At 43.2% G+C, this 19,680-nt stretch overlaps 7 protein-coding genes across 7 annotated transcripts; 2 read left to right on the top strand and 5 right to left on the bottom strand.

Moving 5' to 3' along the window:
- The first annotated feature begins 2,160 nt into the window (after positions 1–2,160).
- Positions 2,161–4,190, top strand: BYT42DRAFT_590206 (S-adenosyl-L-methionine-dependent methyltransferase). Its single transcript, XM_051570470.1, has 4 exons — positions 2,161–2,851; positions 2,936–3,057; positions 3,141–3,460; positions 3,528–4,190. Exons 1-4 carry the CDS (start codon positions 2,414–2,416, stop codon positions 3,992–3,994), a joined length of 1,347 nt encoding a protein of 448 aa, XP_051418203.1. The 5' UTR covers positions 2,161–2,413; the 3' UTR covers positions 3,995–4,190.
- Positions 4,191–4,486: 296 nt separating this feature from the next.
- BYT42DRAFT_506127 (uncharacterized protein) lies at positions 4,487–5,026 on the bottom strand (the record flags this gene model as incomplete). The annotated part of the gene is made up of 1 exon (XM_051565070.1): positions 4,487–5,026. The coding sequence occupies one exon, from the start codon at positions 5,024–5,026 to the stop codon at positions 4,487–4,489; it is 540 nt and encodes a 179-aa protein (XP_051418202.1).
- Positions 5,027–6,676: 1,650 nt separating this feature from the next.
- On the bottom strand, positions 6,677–7,090 carry BYT42DRAFT_167288 (uncharacterized protein). Its single transcript, XM_051562347.1, has one exon. It carries the CDS (start codon positions 6,997–6,999, stop codon positions 6,739–6,741), a length of 261 nt encoding a protein of 86 aa, XP_051418201.1. The 5' UTR covers positions 7,000–7,090; the 3' UTR covers positions 6,677–6,738.
- A 2,611-nt stretch (positions 7,091–9,701) lies between these two features.
- BYT42DRAFT_600919 (phosphoketolase) lies at positions 9,702–12,496 on the bottom strand. The gene is made up of 4 exons (XM_051571011.1): positions 11,940–12,496; positions 11,793–11,876; positions 11,578–11,719; positions 9,702–11,494 (listed from the first exon to the last, which is right to left on the bottom strand). The coding sequence occupies exons 1-4, from the start codon at positions 12,421–12,423 to the stop codon at positions 9,817–9,819; spliced, it is 2,388 nt and encodes a 795-aa protein (XP_051418200.1). The 5' UTR covers positions 12,424–12,496; the 3' UTR covers positions 9,702–9,816.
- Positions 12,497–14,674: 2,178 nt separating this feature from the next.
- On the top strand, positions 14,675–15,543 carry BYT42DRAFT_590193 (camp-regulated phosphoprotein/endosulfine conserved region-domain-containing protein). The gene is made up of 3 exons (XM_051570469.1): positions 14,675–14,814; positions 14,899–14,982; positions 15,123–15,543. The coding sequence occupies exons 1-3, from the start codon at positions 14,779–14,781 to the stop codon at positions 15,309–15,311; spliced, it is 309 nt and encodes a 102-aa protein (XP_051418199.1). The 5' UTR covers positions 14,675–14,778; the 3' UTR covers positions 15,312–15,543.
- A 102-nt stretch (positions 15,544–15,645) lies between these two features.
- Positions 15,646–16,011, bottom strand: BYT42DRAFT_479854 (concanavalin A-like lectin/glucanase domain-containing protein; the record flags this gene model as incomplete). The annotated part of the gene is made up of 1 exon (XM_051563673.1): positions 15,646–16,011. A coding segment is annotated over one exon (366 nt), but the record flags the coding sequence as incomplete, so codon positions are not given.
- Positions 16,012–16,938: 927 nt separating this feature from the next.
- BYT42DRAFT_590179 (uncharacterized protein) lies at positions 16,939–19,106 on the bottom strand. The gene is made up of 6 exons (XM_051570468.1): positions 18,792–19,106; positions 18,597–18,699; positions 18,488–18,509; positions 18,124–18,382; positions 17,992–18,024; positions 16,939–17,931 (listed from the first exon to the last, which is right to left on the bottom strand). The coding sequence occupies exons 1-6, from the start codon at positions 18,802–18,804 to the stop codon at positions 17,282–17,284; spliced, it is 1,080 nt and encodes a 359-aa protein (XP_051418197.1). The 5' UTR covers positions 18,805–19,106; the 3' UTR covers positions 16,939–17,281.
- Positions 19,107–19,680: the final 574 nt, after the last annotated feature.

Below are 19,680 nucleotides of genomic sequence, written 5' to 3'. Positions count from 1 at the left end.
ACGATAGTTCCCTTTTTCCTACAAAGTTGAATGTCCTCGACAAAAAGCTACTAAATTTGCTGTCACTGTGATGGAAGAATCCAATAACTCAACATATTGGTGCGTTACGATTTCGCAGAGTAAGGCCAAGGGCCACTGCGACAGCGCGTTTTGGAAGAGCGTCTGTAATTTGTAAATATGGCAGAGCTGTTGCTTTGCGCGGCGATGCTGCTTTCATCGAGCGCAACGGATCTTATCAATAGGAAGCAGAACGCGTGCCTAGTTCATAGCCCAAGAACAAAATCTGGTGCGCTCCATCTTTCCAATCTCTTTTTCGACTTTTTGCAGCATCCTCATTATATATTTCATCAAACATCATACTAAAGAGCTAACTGTCCTATTACTTCCATGATTAGTTTATGGAACAAATGGGATGTATAGTTGAATCAAAAGACCGAGTGGCTCTCGGCTACTTGTGTTCACCTGGCGGAAAATTTATGCTTTCTTTTTATTTCAGTGAACTCGGATCTAGTCGAATTTTTTCTTTATAGATATTTTAAGCTTTTGCTTCAAGGTATTCCATTGCCTATTTCAAAACAATGAACCGGTCGTTGCTAGTGGAATCTAGAAGCTTCTTTCTTATGCTCCTCATTTTAAATAGAGGCATGAGCCACCAGTCTCCCTTCTTAATAGATTTACTTTTGGCCGTTGAATGCGGATTTTTTTTTGAGAGAAGCCCACTTTTGCAGACCCTTATAATGTATCACACCGCTTGATGGATAATCTGTCATGGTACCGCTGGTTTCAATCATTTGACACCGTTTTCTATGTGCATGAATTGCGTATCATCGTGCCCCTTTTGAGACTCTGTACACATGTTGCTTGATTAGATCTAAATGTCTCAAGACAGTATTGTTTTCCATTGATCACACAAGTCATATGCTCAGGCAACGACAATGGGTTCCTTTCCACCCTCTCACAAAAGCTGAATGCGCCTTGAAATAAAAGCTACTGCTATACTACTATCATTATCATATGAGAGAAAAAATCCAAAGCGAGATGATATGACAGGGTAAGGCAAAACCACTGCGATAGGAGGTTTCTGGAAGAGCGACATATGTTTTTGTTAGCGTGTCAGCATTAGAGTTTCGTGGGATGTTGTTCTGTGTGTGTGTGACAATGGCCACTTTTTTTTTCTTTCCGGAAAATCGTATATTTCCCAATTATTGGCTTTTGATTTTTTTGTTGTTTTGGTAGATCGGAGCGAAAAGCGGAAACATTAGGATCGCAAGCTTTTTGATAAACATTTACGATTTCGGTTCTTTTGGCAGAATGTTAAAAAATAGAGGAACAAATAAAAAAAGATGGAATAACCTTCAGTGACCAGGATGAAACAAATCATGTCATCGATTAGAACGCGTAGATACAGAATAAGCTACTTTCAAAAGGAATCTCTTCCGTTTGGTCAAAGAAAAGTCCGACTAGAGTTTCCAAAACCAATGATATTAGGTTGCCTTTTAAAGAAACTTATCATATCGTCTCGGAGTTGTAACCAATTCAAGAGCAGTAGAGGATCTGGTCGCTTGGGATTGGGTCTCGATGCAAGTTGCATAACCGCGGAGTCAAAAATGATGTCAACCCGGCCCGTTCCTGATGATGCTTCTCTCAAAATAAAAGACTATCATTTCTCTCTTTTTGATATTTTGCAAAGAGAAGATACAAGACAGAAAAACAAAAGGGCCGAGTCACGTAGTTGTTAAAATTTGGCCTGTAAAAAAGAAAGTATACAGCGGCCCCAGGACCTTTGTTGTTCATGGTTTCTCGAAGATCCAACTTCAGATTCCAACGGAGACTTTGTTTCGATGGATGCCATCCAATAGCCATTTGAATAAAACATATACTCGGTTTCACTTGTCAACCTAATCATATATTTCACAACCAGTTTCCCCAAGCCAGTAAGAAAAAAGAGATCACAATATCAATGAATTGGTAATCAATGAACCCAATGTATTGTAAGAATGATCCATCTCCATATATGGACAAAAGATACAGAGCCTTACAAAGTATAGCTTTATTTTACTCGCCATTCCAGCGAACTGACAAAACCAGACGATCGGGTGCACAAAAAAAAAAAGGCGGGTTTTCAATATCAGCAAATTGCCAAATTTATTACGTTTAGTTCGAAAAACTTGCCGGGCATGGTATATATTACGCGGACCTGCAGCCGTTTCCCTTTTTTTTTCGCTCTCGTCCATATTGAGCTTCATTCACACTTCTTTTTATCATTACAATCGCCATCTTCCGTGACGAACCAGTTGCATTGTTTATTGTTATTTAATCAATTTTTCCTCATTCAAATTTTTTGTACCCATCGTCTTCTTTTCAGTTACGTCTTTTTCCTCTTTTTGGTTTCCATTTCAAAATATCTGTCACTATGGGTAATCAACAATCCCAACAACAAAAAGACCCTTTTCCAAAAGTTGCCATGTTTACACTGTCCTCCAAGGCCAAGCGACGATTATCGCATTCACCTGGGTTTCAGTCGTATCTTGAACAACCTACAAAAAAGACCAACTATGCTCCTTCTTTCATGTCAATCGCACGTCATCACAACCTCCTTTCGTCGTCGTCCCGAAAAAATTCAGACGCTTCCGGTGGCAGCACTGTCAGTTCGCGACCATCCGCTAAAACGCATAAAACGGACGATTCTTCTGATACCGTGTCTGGTGTACTGACGTCTCATACGGTAGCGACGACCACACTCCAAAACCATGATTATGTGATGATTGGAGGACGACGATACATTGCGCCTCACGTTTCGCATTATTTTCTGCCTTGTGATGATGACGAAGCTGATCGACAAATTGTACTGGTAAATAAAACGATTGGAGAATGGGAAGAGAAGCGGCCTTTGAACCGGCTATTAAAAAAATTATACATGTTCTTCTTGTTTCAGCATTTTCTATTGAAATATACCTTCCATGGGAACTTTACAGCTCCAGTGACTGGGCTATTCTCCAACACGGCGGATAACCATCGTCCACAAGTCCTTGATATCGGTTGCGGTCCAGGCACCTGGTAAGTGAATTGTTACTGCTACCTTTTTTTTTTCTTGTAGAGTAGGAACTAAAAATATTTGGTTTTTGTTTTCTTTCCTTTAGGATTCTGGAAATGGCGTCAGAATTTTCGGGAGTTGATTTCCACGGAGTGGACATTACGCGTATGTTTCCCGTGGACATTAAGCCTTCGAATGCCTTTTTCAAGCAGGCCGACATCCTTGAGGGACTGCCTTATGAGGACAACACGTTTGAGTTTGTCAATATGCGATTGATGCTGGCCTGTCTTACGAAAGAACACCTCATCTTTCTGTTGGCTGAAGTGTCGCGGGTTCTCAAACCAGGCGGTTACTTTGAAATCGTCGATGTTGAATACAATATTCAACGACCCGGTCCACTTGCTGATAAAGTGGTGAACCAGAAATGTAAGCCCTCTTCTTTCATCACCTCGTACAGGAAGGAAGCGATTGTTCTAACGGTGTTTATGTGTAGTACAAAAGATTATGGCGTCTCATAAAATTGATCTCCGTCTGAGTCACCAGTTGTCGACGCTCATGATGTCGCAGGGAGCAGGCTTGGTGGATATTCGTCACAGTCGTCACAGTCTGCCACTGGGTTGGGGAGGCCAAACCGGGGATCTTCACGCCCAAAACATGGAGCAGTTTTTGCGGTCGCTGAACCCTATTGTGCGTCGACATTCGGACGGAACGGTCATTACGGATGACGATATCAAGCAAGTGATGGCGGAATGCACAAAGTACCAGTCGCACCTGAACTGGTATGTTTGTTACGCACGCAAACCGTGTTCATCGACAGTGGCTCCGTTGACCCCACCTCCATGCATTGAGGATCTGCCCGGAAAAGCTCACAACGGCGTGGAAAAACCCAACAGCACGCCCCATCTGGCGGGAGAAACGTGGGAATCAATTCAAGACTTTATCGATGGCTATGTCGATTAGATCACCGCCGCGAACTTTCCCCTGCATCCGTATACATATACCTTTCATGTTTATTACCACTACTTGTAAATAATTTAATCTGCATCATATCAACCAAAAAAAACTGCTTTGCACTATAAAATTTTTTACACATTTCCACATCAAGCCAATAAAAGAAAAAAGGATCGTCTGTTATCGTATCATAAAGTAGCACGAGAGATAACAAGAAAAAAAAGCGCTGCAGATTATTAAATTTTTTCAGACGATTTATTCATTTGTGAAAAAGAAAAGAAAGAGAAGAAGTATACAAGATCAATCTGTTGCGTAAAATAATGTGTGAAAAATAACTAATAGAATCGAAAGTAAAAGAAATGAAAAAAAAGGAGATCAATCAGAGAAAAATAAAAAAAAAGAAAGAGTGCAAACTAGATAACTAAAGTGATAAGCAGAAAAGAAGATACAAAGAAAAAAAAAAATAGAAATATGAGATAGAGAAAAGAATGAATTTAGCAATTATTGCTTGGTCAGAGCTTTGTGGGCTTCTGCCAATTGCTTTTCGAGAACACGAATGCGCTCTTCGAGTCCACGATCTTTGGCTTCGAGACCGGCCTTTTCGGATTCGAGCACGGCGATACGTGTGACTAGACCGGACTTTTCGCCCTCCAACTCGGATACACGTTCTTCAAGGGCTTCCATCTTCTTGACTTTCTTAAGACGAGATCGGCGTGCCGCATCGGTATTCTTTTGACGTTTCAGAGCAATGTCATCCTGGTTGTCCTCCAAACAACGCTTCACCGGTTCCACATAAGAGCTAGGACGCGGAGCAATCTTGGCACACGACCAAGCACCGGTCTTTGGCATGATGGGCTGGATGGGACGTGGGGCCACTGGTGCATACCGAGGTCGGGTAATTTGGACCGGTTTGGGCGGTGAATGAGCTTGAATTTCCGGGAAAAGTGGTACAAAGGTATCACCAGTCTGCTTGGAATTATTGCCGTCGCCATTTGTGTTGCGTTCAGGAGAAAGTCCGCTCGCCCCATGGTTGGGAGTCATCGACTGGGCACCATTCTGGTTGCCCGGATACAATTCGGTCGAAGGACTTTGACCATACGGGCTTGAGGAAGGACTGGCCGTCAGGGGTGGAGAATGAGGAAACAAATGAAGCACGTTAGCTACGTCTTGAGGCTGCTTGCTGTTGCTGTTCTGATGTTGTTGATGTTGGTGGTGGTGAGGGTTGCCCAGTGAGTTGTTGGTAGGCAAAAGACCGGTCTGTTGCAGTTCACCGACCAACCAATCATCCACAAGAGATGGAGTGAAGCTGTCTTGAGCGAGGTTCAACGCATTCACCAGGTCTTGGTTGATATCAGTCGAACCTGCCAAGAGCGCTTGCATAGCAGCTTGGAGGTGGTTGCTAGGAGCTTGTTCAAGTGGGGTGGTGGAAGCACCCATGTCAAAAGTATACGATGGGAACATGGTTTTTCCGAGTTGGAGAGCGTGGCTGTTTTCTGGTTGGTGAGTATTGGTCGTAATGGTGGTGGTTATTTTGTTGTTTGGCTGAATTTTTTCTGTTTACTTCGGGATTGGTTCACTAATTTCCTGGTGTGTTGGATTGGCTAGTTTTCTTGCGGGTGCAGGTTGAAGGTTCGTCAGTGCAGTAGGAGAAGAATGGACTGCTGGGGATGTGATTCGACAGGAAGAGATGTTGACGAGAGATAAAGTACATATTACTTGACTTGAGAGAGACTTTTACAAGATAATTAATTAACACAAGACGCTTTAACACGAGAGATGATGAGAAAAAAGCTGAGAAAGGGGAAACCGTTTAGAATACGAGAGCCAACATTTTGGAAAAAATATAAAAAGATAATAAAAATATGTCAGCAATCAAGAAAGAAAAAAAAGAATAATAAAAATAATTAGAATAAAGAGCAGGAAAATAAAAGAAGAACAGAAAAACGGTGAGGAACGTACTCAGGGAGACCGGGGTGCCTCATTTAAAGGGAAAAAAGAAAATTTTTTTTGTTCGATAGATGACGTTTTGATGTGACTTTTTAGTGACATCCAATAGAATTACGTCTTTGCGATTGCGGGGCACCAAGCTTAGCTGATATGCGGGACGGAGTCTCAATACGGTGGGAATATACTGCACGTTATTGATAACAAAGATACATCTTGAGCAACCTTATTCTGTCCAAAAAAGTAACAGACCATATAAGGATGTAGAAAAGATAAGGAACAAGGGATAAAATTTTGAGGGTGCATTTTCTGGCAAACCCAAAAACATTCAGATGCAAGACTTGCACTAAAAAAAAGAGGTCAATACATTTCTGGACATGCGTCGAGTCATTTTATAAAAAAGTAATCATGATACCGGCAGAATCTCGGTTTCAAGCACAACCAGGACGATTCTGCGCCTCCTTTTGTTTTGCCTTTTTTTTAATATTTGTAAGCATGCCACAGTCTAGACACATGCACGATGCAAAGGACCTGAATTATTATTACCTTCAGTGCAGCCAAAAAAAATTCAAAATGCCATGTCCCAAATTTGGATGTATGATCTTTTTTTTTTTTGGTAAAATAGCGGTTTGTGAGTCGACAGTCGGGCTTTTTTTTAATAAGTCATATGAAAATCATGTCTAGTTTCTAATGGAAATGGACTTGTCTTTTTTTTTTTCCCTTGATGCTTTTTGCTGTGGATATGCCAAATGTGTCAGATGCTGATGTGTCTCTGAATGTCAATTTTCACCTCACACATCAATTCGATGCTATTGGGTGCGATTTAGTGTGTCTACTCGCCATGACGATGAAATAATGGGTTTGCGTCGAACCACCGTGCGCTTAAGTTTACGTCGTAACTGTCGTATACGCCAACGTCCAATGTCGGTTTTACGTGCATCTTGATCTTTCCCGTTCGTGATGAAATCCAAGGCATGTGCTTCTTTCAATATCCGTAAACGAGCTTTTCCCTCTTGCTGTTTTCGTTTATGATGTGATACAATATGCTGGATGTGTTCCGGATCTTGCATGATAACATCTGGTATAGACTTTGTCGGTGACTATGGAAAAATGGATGGTCAGATTGAGATCTTATGCATGACTGCCAGAAAATTATAGATTTTATCCACACTTACCATTTCTCGAGATGACATTGTTGAAGGTTCTTGCATGACGATATCTGGTATAGGCTCTTTCGGTGGCTATGGGGAAGTTAAAAGTCATTATTACGGCTGCAGGTAGATTGTCTATTAATATACTTTACTTTTTCTGGAGACGATGTAGTTGTTGAAGGCTTGATATCAAAAGCAAATGGATCTTCATTGTCAGTGGAGGGGACCAAAGATGGTTGAACTCCGTCTTCCTTGGCTGTCGTGCGCAGCACTGCTTCCAAACTGCGAGGCAGGAAACTGTGGCCACTGAGATCCAGAACGGAATCGGTCTTTTGCTGGGCCCGCCCCAGCAGTTCCCGACAGCGTTGGAACGATCTTGGTGTGAGAGGTATTCGTAAACGCGATTCACGAGTGGTCGGTGTGCCCACTGTCACCGGTGAAGGCTTTTTTTCAAGATGCGTATTTTCATCGAGATTGGACGACCACAGTGACTCGATCACCGCTGCATCTTCCAAGCTCGCAGGTAATTCATTGGCCAATGCAGCCGAAGGAGGCGCTACACATTCAGCCCCAATCACGGCTCGAGGTGGTAATCGACGTCGTCGTGAACGCGTCGTATTGGGAGAAGCAGGTATGATCGTTTCAGCGGAATGATTGTGATTCGATAAGACCGAGGACTTTACGGCCGAAAATGATGGCTTGTCTTTCATATCGCATGTATCTTCGGGACTACAAGGAGTACTAATCACCACAGCCACCATGATAATCTCAATCCTCTTTGTCTCGCAAGATCTCACGATAAGTAAATAAAATGTAAAAAAAAAATGACAGACCAAGACGAAGACTCAGTTTCTCCGGCAGAATAAGCCATTACCAAATTAGGGTATCTACGAAACAAAACATCCAATTAAGCGCCAAAAGTGGGCGTTGTATAGGGCTTTGTTTTTACTGCTAACAAGCCGTACACCCGCTGTGCAATGGATGCCGCCTGCCACTGGAGGCCGCCCTTTTACACTGAGCGACTTTCGTCAGACAAAAAGCCTAACGCATACACGGCATAGCCTGGGCGAGAACTCCTGACGGACTATGGTATCTTAATGGCAACCTTATGGCAATACCATGCAACGTGAGTTGTTTCTGAACACGCGCAAAGCAGCACTGGTTCCCCCCACCTCAGTTCCATCCCGCATAGGCTATGATAGATCTAGAAAGATGTGTGAATATGTTGGGTATTTAAAAATGAGTTAGTAGGCTATTTGATTGATTCAAATTTCGTCAAGCCATTGATCGCTTGATATGACTTGGATTATACGACATTAAATTTTTTTTGAATTAGTATATGTTCATTACAACATAACAAAGGAAAAGATATTGGACTTGCCTTTGAACCAAATGGTGTACCGGAAAAAAAAAGATGATACGGACCGCCAGGTATGCTTCTTCTTCGATGCGGTAAATAAAGTTGCTTTCAGGGACAGTTAAGCGATGGATCGGTGGTGTCAGCTGAGCAGGCAAAAAATATTGACGTGGCCAGAAGTGACGGTAATTTCGAGTTGGATTCCAGATATCGAGAGTTTCCCGAATAACAAGAAAGGAAAACAAATAAAGTACATGATGATAAAAAGAACAATCGTCGCGCCAGTAAAAACCTCCTAAAAAACCCTGTGGGAAAAAAGAGGAAAAGACTGCGAAAAGAATATGTACATGAAATCTTAAATACAAAATACAAACTATGAACTAACAAATACAATAATCGGGGAGACATCTCGAATACGATATTATGAGAAGCAATCCAAAGGAGAGGAACATGAAGAGGACACGTAAGCGTTTTCCGATGAAAAAGAGAGTGTATTACCGACGATGGCCTTTGACGTCATCTGGTTTCGCCAGATGGATGGATGAATGGCGAGAGAAAGGCAACTTGTGGTGTCCAGAACTTGCCAGGCGAAAAGAAAACGGAGAAAACAGGTAAAAGAAGAGATGGAAAATAAAGAGAGGTAAGTCTGTTTTGCCGGAGCAAAATCGATGTTAGACCACTCCAAGCCTACCTTTTTGAGGTTGGTAGTCGATTTAACCAAGTTAGATACACGGAATAAGAATGTTCTGGATGATGGATGCGGATGGGATCTTGATACAATGATACCGAGAGTTTTCCAGGTAAACAGAAAGAGAGAGAGAAAATCAAGATAAAATTGAAGACCAAAATATATGATTTTCCATGGATGAAACAATAGTCATCCCACTAATGCATGGATTCATAGATCGAAGCACGCCTGCTTATGTATTATTCGATTCATTGAAAATTGAAAGAGAATGAAAGGTATAAATGACAGTATAACTGACAGAAAACCCAAATTAAAGGATGCTACAAAGACGCCAGTCGTATCATCAACCACTTTTCTTCAAAAAGAGCTCTACTCACATTTTTATTCGAAAGACGACGATGCTCTGTTTGACCACAACTGGCGCAAACGGCATCTGCTGCGGATTGTTTCGCCTAGTATTGTGAAAGTGGGCAGCGAGGCATGGTTGAAAGATAAAAAAAAAGGCTTAACAGGTCCTGATAACTTAAGTGTAGATCATGTGTTTTACAAATCGCTAACTGTTAATTGGTTATTTTTGGCATATCATATTTATGAAAAAGGACTGGGTTGATGATAACTTTCTTTTCTTTATTGAATTACAAACATAGTGATATGTACAGGACAAACAGTTTTTTTTTTTTTGGACATCCATTTAATCAAAGGTTGGCTTTTCAGCAAGGTACTTTGGATCGGTACCGTGCGCTTCAATGTACTTTTGGTGTTCACGAATGGCGTGGCGGTAGTTGGCAATGTGAGTACGAGCGTCCATATCGACAGCTCCGTTGGGCAGCACGTGTTCCAAGGCGTCAATGGCAATATCGTAACGGGAGCAACCGTTGGCAGTGAGCATGTGGAACGGCGTGGTGGTAGTACCTTCTTCGTTGTAACCGTGAACGGCCATACGACGGCCACTCACGCGATCGTAGGCCAAACTCTTGATGGCCGAGGGATAACCGTGGAAATTGAAAATGATGGGCTTATCCTTGGTGAAGATGGCATCAAATTCAGCCGTGGTCAAACGGTGCGAATGCGTGAAACCAAGCACCATCAAATCCGTCACATTGACAACGCGGACACGTAACTTGGGACAGTCTTTGCGAAGAAGGGCGGCCGCAGCAATCACTTCAAAGGTTGTTTCGACACCGCAACCGACAAGCACCACATCGGGATCGCGACCTCCATCAGTACTGAATTCGCTCCACACCGAGACACCGGCACGGCAATGTTCTTCCACTCTCTTGGCCGAGGACAACCACACCGGCATAGGGTTCTTGGCACTGATGATCAAGTTGACATAGTTCTTGGACTTGAGACAGTGATCCAAAGTAGAAAGCATACAGTTGGCATCGGGAGGCAAGTAGATGCGGACCATGTTGGACTTTAGGTTCATCAAATTGTTGAGGAAAGCTGGGTTCTGATGACTGAAACCGTTGTGCTCTTGACGCCAAAGAGTGCTGCTTTCAATGTAATTGATGGAAGGCACTGGGTGTTGCCAGAGGGTTTCCTTACCCAATTTGAGGAATTTGGCATACTGAATGATCATGGTGGTGATGATGCCGAGGAACGCTTCATAACTGGGGAACAAACCCGTACGGCCTGTCAAGGTGTAACCTTGCAACATGCCTTGGCAAGAATGTTCAGACAAGACTTCGGTGACACGACCGCCCTTGGTAAACAGATCGGGATCCCATTCCATGGTACGGTTGGTGACTTCCAAGACCTTGGTCAACTTGTTCGAGGTCAGTTCATCAGGAGAAAAGATGCGGAAACGATCATCGTTGTTCTTGCACACTTCCGCGAGATAGTCGCCAGCCGAGATCATGGCGCTCACGTCGGGATCCGCCGACACGTAATCTTGCCATGCAGGTAACTTGAGCTGCTTGTACACACCGTGGGTTTCCTTGCGCTGACCCATACGCAAGCGCTCGTCTTGAGGGAAACAGTCCAAGATTTCCTTGATAGGACGGCCATTGTCGTCGAAAAGTTCGTGGGGTTTGTAACTCTCCAACCATTGTTTCAATAACTGGAATTCTTCGTCATCCGTCTTGGCTTTAGGTAAAGGTACTTGATGAGCGTGCCATGTGCCTTCGATCTGGACACCGTGGGCTTTCTTGGGACCGGTCCATCCTTTAGGCGAACGCAAGACGATCACGGGCCAGCGGGGCTTATACACGGCTTGACCACTGCGGGCCGCCTTCTGAATAGCGTGGATCTCGCCAATAGCCCATTCAAACGACATGGCCATATCCTCTTGAATCTTGTCGAGATCCGTGCCTACAATACGCACCTGGTAACCGTAACCGGTAAACAAGGCAGTAACTTCATCATCGCTACGGTCACAGGGGAAAAATGAAAGGCTTGTTAGAGGGATATCCCTACCCAGTGAACAAAGATTTTGTTTGTCATTGTTTACCTCATGGTTCCGGAAATGGTGCGTTCGGCAATCTTGAAGCCGTTCAAGTGGAGAATGGGCAAGACAGCACCACACTTGGCAGGGTCCAAGTATTTGATCAAATGCCATGCCGTAGCCGTCGGACCGGTTTCGGCTTCACCATCTGTAAAAAACACCGCAGACGCATGATGAGCGACAGAAATTCGCATATTACTATACTACCTCGGGCAACTTACCGCCGACAATGCATGGCACAATGAGGTCAGGGTTATCCAAAGCCGCACCGAAACTCACCGCCAAAGCGTAACCGAGTTCACCACCTAACATGCCAATGATCGGTTCAATTATCAATGGGTTTAGATCGTTTCTTTGATTTTACCAACCTTCGTGAATTTGGCCAGGTGTTTCGGAATTAATGTGACTAGGGAAACCGCCAGGCCAGGAAAAGCCGCGTACCAACTTTTCCAAACCTTCTTCACCAATGGAGTACTTGGGGTAGTATTTGGTGATGGATTGTTCGAGGTATTGGCTGCCAAGAATGGCGGGTGCACCGTGGCCAGGACCGGTCACCAACATCATGTTGAGGTTTTGCTTCTTAATCAAACGAGTCAAGTGAGCATAAACCAGATTAATGCCTGGACAAGTACCCCAGTGACCCAACAAGCGTGGTTTGACATCGTCCTTTGTCAGTTCGCGTCGAAGGAGAGCATTTGACTGCAAGAAAATCATGGCAGCCGCAAGGTAATTGGCAGCATGCTGTAATTCAATATAAGGTTTCAATTCGTCGGCGGAAGGAGCTTTGCTTAAATCCAGTGACACCGACAAATCATTGGTCTTCAAATCTTTGCTTGTAGGTACAGCGGACATGATGTAAAGAAGAAAGGAAAATGGGATAAGAGGTAAAGGTAAAAAAAAAAAAGGAAAAAAGCTAGAGAATTCCCTTTGGTTAAGGGGCAATGGTGACAAGGGTTTTGCTTTTATAGCAAAAGGAATAAATTTTCCAGATTTCTGGCAATGAAGTGATTTTGACGTCAGTTTCCGCCTTTGGCCCGCAGCATCATCAAAGCAGATGCGTCATGATTCCAAAGCCGATATTTTTAACTCCATTCATACCATGTCAAGAGGGGAGAAAAGTAGACAGATTAACACAATGATTAACTGGTATCAAGATACCCATGCATGGCTGGATGATTAAGTTGTATTCCATAAAGCATTGGTATTGCAATGGTGGAAAATCTGTGTGTCGGGCCATGTCAATGCCACCTTCCTTTTTTGGTTAACGCAACCACACACTGGATAAAACAATGACCCTCACCAGTGGTGATCTATTATCCATTGCATTGTACGGCAATCCAACGGTGGGATATGTATCGACTGCCACACAATGCCTCAGTCGCTGGGCACTTTATTATGATAGATGTATAATCATTTCTTGCTTTCGTATATCAAAGCTTTGCGAGTATTTCCGAGAAAGACGGTGTAAAGTGTATTTCAAACCAAACTCCTGAAAGGATAACGGATCAGATAAGCTCGCAGTCCAAGCTTTTGCAATATTTGGGCGAATTTTCCATTCTTTATGGTATGAAAAGAGGATGTAGAAAAAAGATCTCTTTGTATCTTCGACGTTTTTCCCCTAAATTGTTGCAAGAGCCAGAAGCTTTCTTTGTGAGTATCGTTATGCTCACAATGTGGCGGCGGGTAAACTTTATGCAAACTTCATAAAAATTGACCCGTCGGTGAACTCCCCTCTGTAAAAGACTCCATGGTAGATGTAAAAAGTTTTTCCTCAGAACAAGTGTCTCACAGTCAAAGTTCTGAAATGATGCGTTGGGTGCCTACTGCTATGGACAGTAGGTTTTCTAGTCAGCCCTATCATGGTTTATAGATAAAAATATATATTTGTATGCAGATACTTGGCTGGTCAAGTTTGGCAATTGCATATTCTCATACCGCCAGTTGGATCTTTTTTTTTTGTGATCATTGTCTTACAGATGCTTCAGTGACAATTTTTTTCGAAACAGCGGGGGCGCTGCTGATACTTTTTCACGAGCCGTTGATAGATTCATCAATTTTACCTGCTCCGTATGTGGGCTGATACAGTAGTTTATGAATCGTACAAGAGCCCTTCTCATGTTCAGCAAAGCAGATACGAGCGACCATTCATTAATATAATAGCAATGAGTGAAAGCGTGACTTTTTGGCTGCAATGCTCTTGTTCAACTTGCCCCTGTATGCAAGTTATTGCGCATAAACGGGTTGGCTTTTCTTGGCTCATTTTTATTCGAAATTTTGGACACCCGGCTGATAGTTAATTTTAGGAAATCCAGAATTCACATGAAGCATCCACACCGAGCAAGGTACGGCCATAATGGTAAAGATATACTCTAGAATACGTCGTTCATAAATAATCAAAAGGGGTTCCGCAAAATCCTTGCTCGAAAAGCATTGGTAACTCAGTTGAGGAGGATAAGACGAACAAAAGGCTTGCAGCTGTCGCGACTCCGAGACCTTGTAGTCGCGTATGCAACCCCAAGTGAATTCTAGCGGGTTACAATATGTATCGTCTCACAATGTCATAATAATAGAAAGCAGTATTATCGACGGAAAAATACCGAGAAAAAAAAGGCGATGATGATGGAATATTATTTGTTATCCAACAGAATGCCTTTGAAGAGGAGCACAGATAAGTCAAGTCGCATATTGGAGTCACATAAATGCCGCTGAATAAGTAGGTCCATCTTGGTAGAGCGTTTAGACTATTGCCGCCTAGTGCAAGTCGGCCAACAGTGACCTCAGAGCACGAGTAAGTCAAACCAAGCGATGCGGGGATGAGTTAATAGTTGTTTATTGTATTAGATTTGGGATTAGAACATTATTGCTGTCGTGAATATGAAATGTGCTGTCTTGGCGTACATCAACAGAGACGCTTCAATGTCGTTCAAGCAGCACCGAAAAATGTACTAGACGACTCAAAATGCCGCCAATTAGCTCATGCTTGGAAGCGGTACTTGAAACAAAGTGCCCGAAAACCAAGTTTGATTGGCCGACTGTTTTTTGGATGACGTGTTCGAGATTTGCGCAGGCTGGTACCGAGATTATTTGAACCAATCGAGAGGTGAGCTCGTTCGAACATAAAAGAAAAAGTGCATTTTTTTGTTCGGTTCTTCGTACCGTCAGGAATTCTCTTTTACTCTACTCTCGATTGACCATTTTTTTTAAATAATGAATCCTGCTCAGAAGCCTGACGTTGACGTGAGTGTAAGTAATGGAGATATTCCGCCCGTAAAAAAAAAGAACAAGAAGAAGAGACAACTGACATGAGGTTTGCAATTGTTCACGTAGCAATTAAGTGAAGACGAAAAGAGAATCTTTCAAAAGTACGGCAAGTTACCCAGCAGCAAGAATTTCCTTGCACATAAACTAAAGGTAAGCGAAACTTGTTATCTTTTTATTTCGTATCAGCCCATGTGAGGAATGGAAGGGTTGAATTCCTTTGTATGAACTATGGGGTTTTATGCCTTTGTGATTGAAGATTTAGGTGGACTCAAAATAAAAACGTGTTTTAGGAACGTAAATACTTTGACTCGGGCGACTATGCCCTGTCAAAGGCCGGTAAAGAACCTTTAGCGATTGGCTCTGAACATCCTTCGCCCGATACCATTCCTCATTCCAATCCCAACAGCTCGACTCCTGGCGGTTCCAGCCCGGTAAAGGAAAGTCCGTTGGTTCCCGAGGAAGCAAGCAAGGAAGCTTAAGAAAAAGAAAACCTGGCAATCGTCCAACTGTATGTGCTTCTCTGACGTGAAAGCGACTTGGTTTTAAATCCACTCCCTCCTCATCCAAATCTATTTTTTCTTTATCCTCGAAAAGTGTCTCCTACCTTTTGTTTTCCCCTATTTGCTTCTTTTTCTTTTCTTATTCAAAACTTTTCCATTCTATTTTGTGCCGCTTTTTTCATTTTTTCTTCTTTATTCTCTTTTTTTTTTTTTGGTATATGTGCTTTAGTGATTGGTGTTCTGGCCTTTTTTTCCGGTTTTTTTTTTATTAAATACGGGGTTGAATGATGTCTCCCGCCCAATCTTGGAGTTGGAAAAGGAAGGGACGTTGGCCGAAATTGATACTGACTTGTGCAAACCCATCGGCGCCAAAGCTGGCAAAATAATGGTGTCGTTCGAGTCCTACAAAAGCTTGATCGATCATCCGACCGTTGAGAGTGAAGAAAATGTTGCCCGTTTCAGGTTGATAACCGCAGCCGACGATGTCACCGACGCCCCAACTTGGACCGTACTCTTGCCCACCCGTGGGGTCATCACAAAATTTGCGTCCATCGTCGCTGTGATAGGCTACGGAGAACTTGTTCCATCCTGGCATACGGAATAAAGGGTAAGGTCGGGTGGTTAATCCAATCGCAAGGACCACTTCCTGAGCCATGGCATGAACCTTGACTTCAAAATAATGTTGCGTACACTCCCGCTTCGCATTGACATCGTATTCTCTGAACGTGAGATAAGGATGGGTGGCCTGAATGGTTACATCACCATCTTCTACAGCGGGAAGGGCGCGGTAACTGGGCCAAAATTCGATCATGCCATCCTGTCGTTGCCAGACCGCGGGAGCGTTCGGGATAGCACGGGGATGGCGAAACAGGTCATTCTGATGCGTTGCCAAGTCGATGCGTAAGACGTTGGCCAAACCATACTGAGCCACCTCTTGTGCCAATGCCGGGGCAAAAGTGTCGAGTTGAGATCGAAATGCCTGAATGAACATTTCGCCTCGTTCATAGGAATCGTAAGAGGCATCGTTGAACCGACCGAGGGTGTGAACGACATTGTGCGGTTCTAGACTTGTCTGCACGGCATGGTCATAGCTCGGTGGTTCTTGGTCGTCGTTTTGTTGATAGCTCATCTGGATTTTTGTGTTAAGAGTGAGGAAGCAAGCGAGCTAAACCGAGAGAGAAAAAGGAAAAAGGAAATCATCGAAGGCCAGGTTAATGCTCAGCTCCAGTCAAAGAGGCTGATCAGCCGCATACTCAGCACCGCTGCGCCCTTGTTCGTAGTCACTGCCCAAAAGTCACTCTTTACTTTTTTGGTTACAGTTAAACAACCTAAATGTCATTTTAGCTGATCAATGCAAAAGTTTCGAAGCACTTAATGAATTGTCAGGTGTTTATTTTGCTTTTGCTTGTGCGAATCTGAAGGTCACACAGACCGCATTCATCTAAAAGAATCATTGCAGAAACTTCCGCAGGTCGAATGTCAGGTGAAGCTATTTTCGCCATTTCCCACACCATGCCACAAGAACACATGGAATAAAAAGCCGCTTTAAAATTCATGCTTTTTTCACAGGCGTATGGTAGTTGGTTTTGAACAAGGTGAAGGTGTTAAAAAAAAGAGGGCTTTACTTTACATGGGATGGATAGAGATATCTATCTTTTTTCTGTTTTTTGGGTGTGTTTGTGTGTATGTGTAGGAATGGATTCGGGCTACTTGGATTGTATGACAAGGCTCTATCGATGGGGATCGTGTATATCACAAAAGAAGAAATAATGGATAAAAATAACTCCTCGTAATCCAAGACAAATGATAAGCGGCAGTAGATGAGGGAATGAAAGAAAGAAGGGTAGACTGGCCGCGAAAAAAAAAGAAGTAATGTCGCAATGACAAAAAGGGAAGAAGAAGAAAGGTGAATATACAGTAGTAGAATAGAGCAGTTGAGAAGAGGGGTTTTACAGACTGGATGCAGAAGAGGCGTGTTCGAGTATCACTGGTCGTGCTTCAGGTTGCACTTCTGCGATGACCGGCCGTTTTTCTGCATGTTTGACCGACGTGCCTTCCTCGGCGAGTTGTTGTTGCAATAAAACTTGTCCTAACCGCCGTCTTCGGTCTTCTTCTTCGTCGTCGTCGCGTTGGTTGGTTGAAGGAAGCATACTGCGGAAGGCGTTGGCTGGAGGAGAACTCGGTTCATGGGCCAGGTGCGACGACATGGGATGAGTGACACTGGCTAATGTCGGAGATGAAGGCGACAATTCGGCACGTCGCCAGGTATTGGCGGACCGAATGGTGGAAGCATTTTCTGTACCTGAATGTCGTAGACTCCCGGACGATCGACCCAACATCATGGGTGTGTTGGAATAAATCGAGACACTGTCGACCAGTCCTACCGTGGATCGACTCTTTTCAGGATCGGTCATGGCCGCCGCTGGATGCGAATCCGGAGCGCCCGACGAATCGGTCGGTGAAAGCTTGTTTTTCCGTTTGTTGCGACGTGATACCAGGAACGCCCAGACCGAAGCTGTGACAGCGGCAAGAAACGCGACAATGGCGATCACAATAACAGCGATCATCCACGGTTGAAGATGATGATCATCTGAACTTTCTGCCGAGTTGATCATGTTGTTATTCGAACCGTTCAATCCGTTGCTCGAGGGCGGCGTACCTGCTTGAAGTGGGTTGGGTAAGGGCGCCACCTCTATTTTTGGACATCCAATGATCGATTGGTAAATAAAAACGAAAGAAAAAAAATTAAGAATATCAAAAAGACTTTCAGAAGGAGTTTGATGCAACTTACGAATGGCCGAGAAATTGAAAGGACGGGGGTAAAAGCTGGTTGTGTCAGGTAATTCGTGGTAAGGATCCATGCCAGATGGAAGATAATATCCGTAGAGTGTCCACGTCTTGTTGTTATCGCCTGGTTGCAATTGCGTTGGAAACCATGAATCGTCTACTTGCACCGGGAGTGACCCGTCGCGTGTATGTAACTGGGTCCAATTTCGGATACTGTGATAAGTAAAGTGTTCGATGTGGTAAAGAAAAAGATCGAGATAATCCTAAAAACATGACGACGTATTGGTTGCTTGGTATCGAACTTTTTTATGAAAGAAAGAAGGATAGAACGTTCTCTTCTCTCATTTTTTTTGGAGCATGATGCTTACATGAGCTGCGTAATATGCGGAACTAGTGATAAGATAAAGTGGATCAGACAAAACATGTCATAATAATTAAATGCAGCTAGTGAGCCAAATAAAAAAAATTTTACTTTACTTGTAATTCCAGATAAACTCGTGATGCGATCCATTGACCCAGGTATCCGTGGGCAACGGCGAGCAAAATGGAAATCCTTCTCCTCTATCAAAGCAAGGACGAGCTATTCATATGGTTCGAGATTATGGTTTCCTTTTGAATGAGTGTTCTAATCCCTCAAATCATCGTCCATTGCTCGTCATGTTCCAAATGTACCTTCAGGAGCCATGAGTGAAGAAGCACGAAAGCAGTATATCAAGCCAAAAAAAAAAAAAAAAGGGAACCAAATAAAGGAAAAAAGTGGTCAAGAAACAACTAGGAAATCAAGCAAGAAGGACAAGAAAAGAATACAATGGAAATAAAAAACCAAGACTTATTAAACCATGCAAAGAGGGAAAAGAGAAAATGATAAAAACGAGAGAATATTGGAAATATAAAAATATAAAAAAAAGACAGAATTTCAAACCTATCACGGTCTAGCAACCGCAACAAGGGGAGTGGAAAGGAAAAGAGAGAAGGGAACGAAAATACGACGAATCGATTTAGGGGACAATTGAATTCAACGACGAGGATTGGATGAGTCGAAAATAGCTACGACAAAACGTTGCACAAAAGAAACGATATTCGTCGCACCTTCACTTTGCCTTTTCCAGACAATCGTAACCCCAAATTTCTTCCTTAAAGCGGCCCCCCTTGACCTTTTATTTTTCATTCCCGATCCCTGAACCGCTTGCCTTCAATTGACACTGGAACCCCTTGTTGCAGCTAAACCAGCCAAACTCGCCATCCCATCCATCCCATCGCATGGTAGGTAGGACTGCTAATTTTTTTCATTGGCATCATGGATTCTGTGGTATGCTTCATTTCCTCCTTTGATTGTCATCGCCTATGGCTACATCATTACCACCCGCTCTGTTCTCTTTGACGCCAATGTCAGTAAATAAGGAAACCCAGTAGCCTCTCTTGTATTCTTAACAACAAGGACAACATTGCCAGTGTTTAGGATTTACTGTTGTCATTCCAATCCTCTGTCAGCGATGGTAATCGCACCTGTTGCTTCGTTCTGTTGCTTAATTAACAACCATCCTTCTTTCCCACTATTCCA

The sequence above is a fragment of the Radiomyces spectabilis genome (genome assembly GCF_025331425.1).
Source record: "Radiomyces spectabilis strain NRRL 2753 chromosome Unknown BYT42scaffold_19, whole genome shotgun sequence".
Lineage (NCBI taxonomy): Eukaryota > Fungi > Mucoromycota > Mucoromycetes > Mucorales > Radiomycetaceae > Radiomyces > Radiomyces spectabilis.
This window is presented reverse-complemented; position numbering and strand designations above follow the sequence as displayed.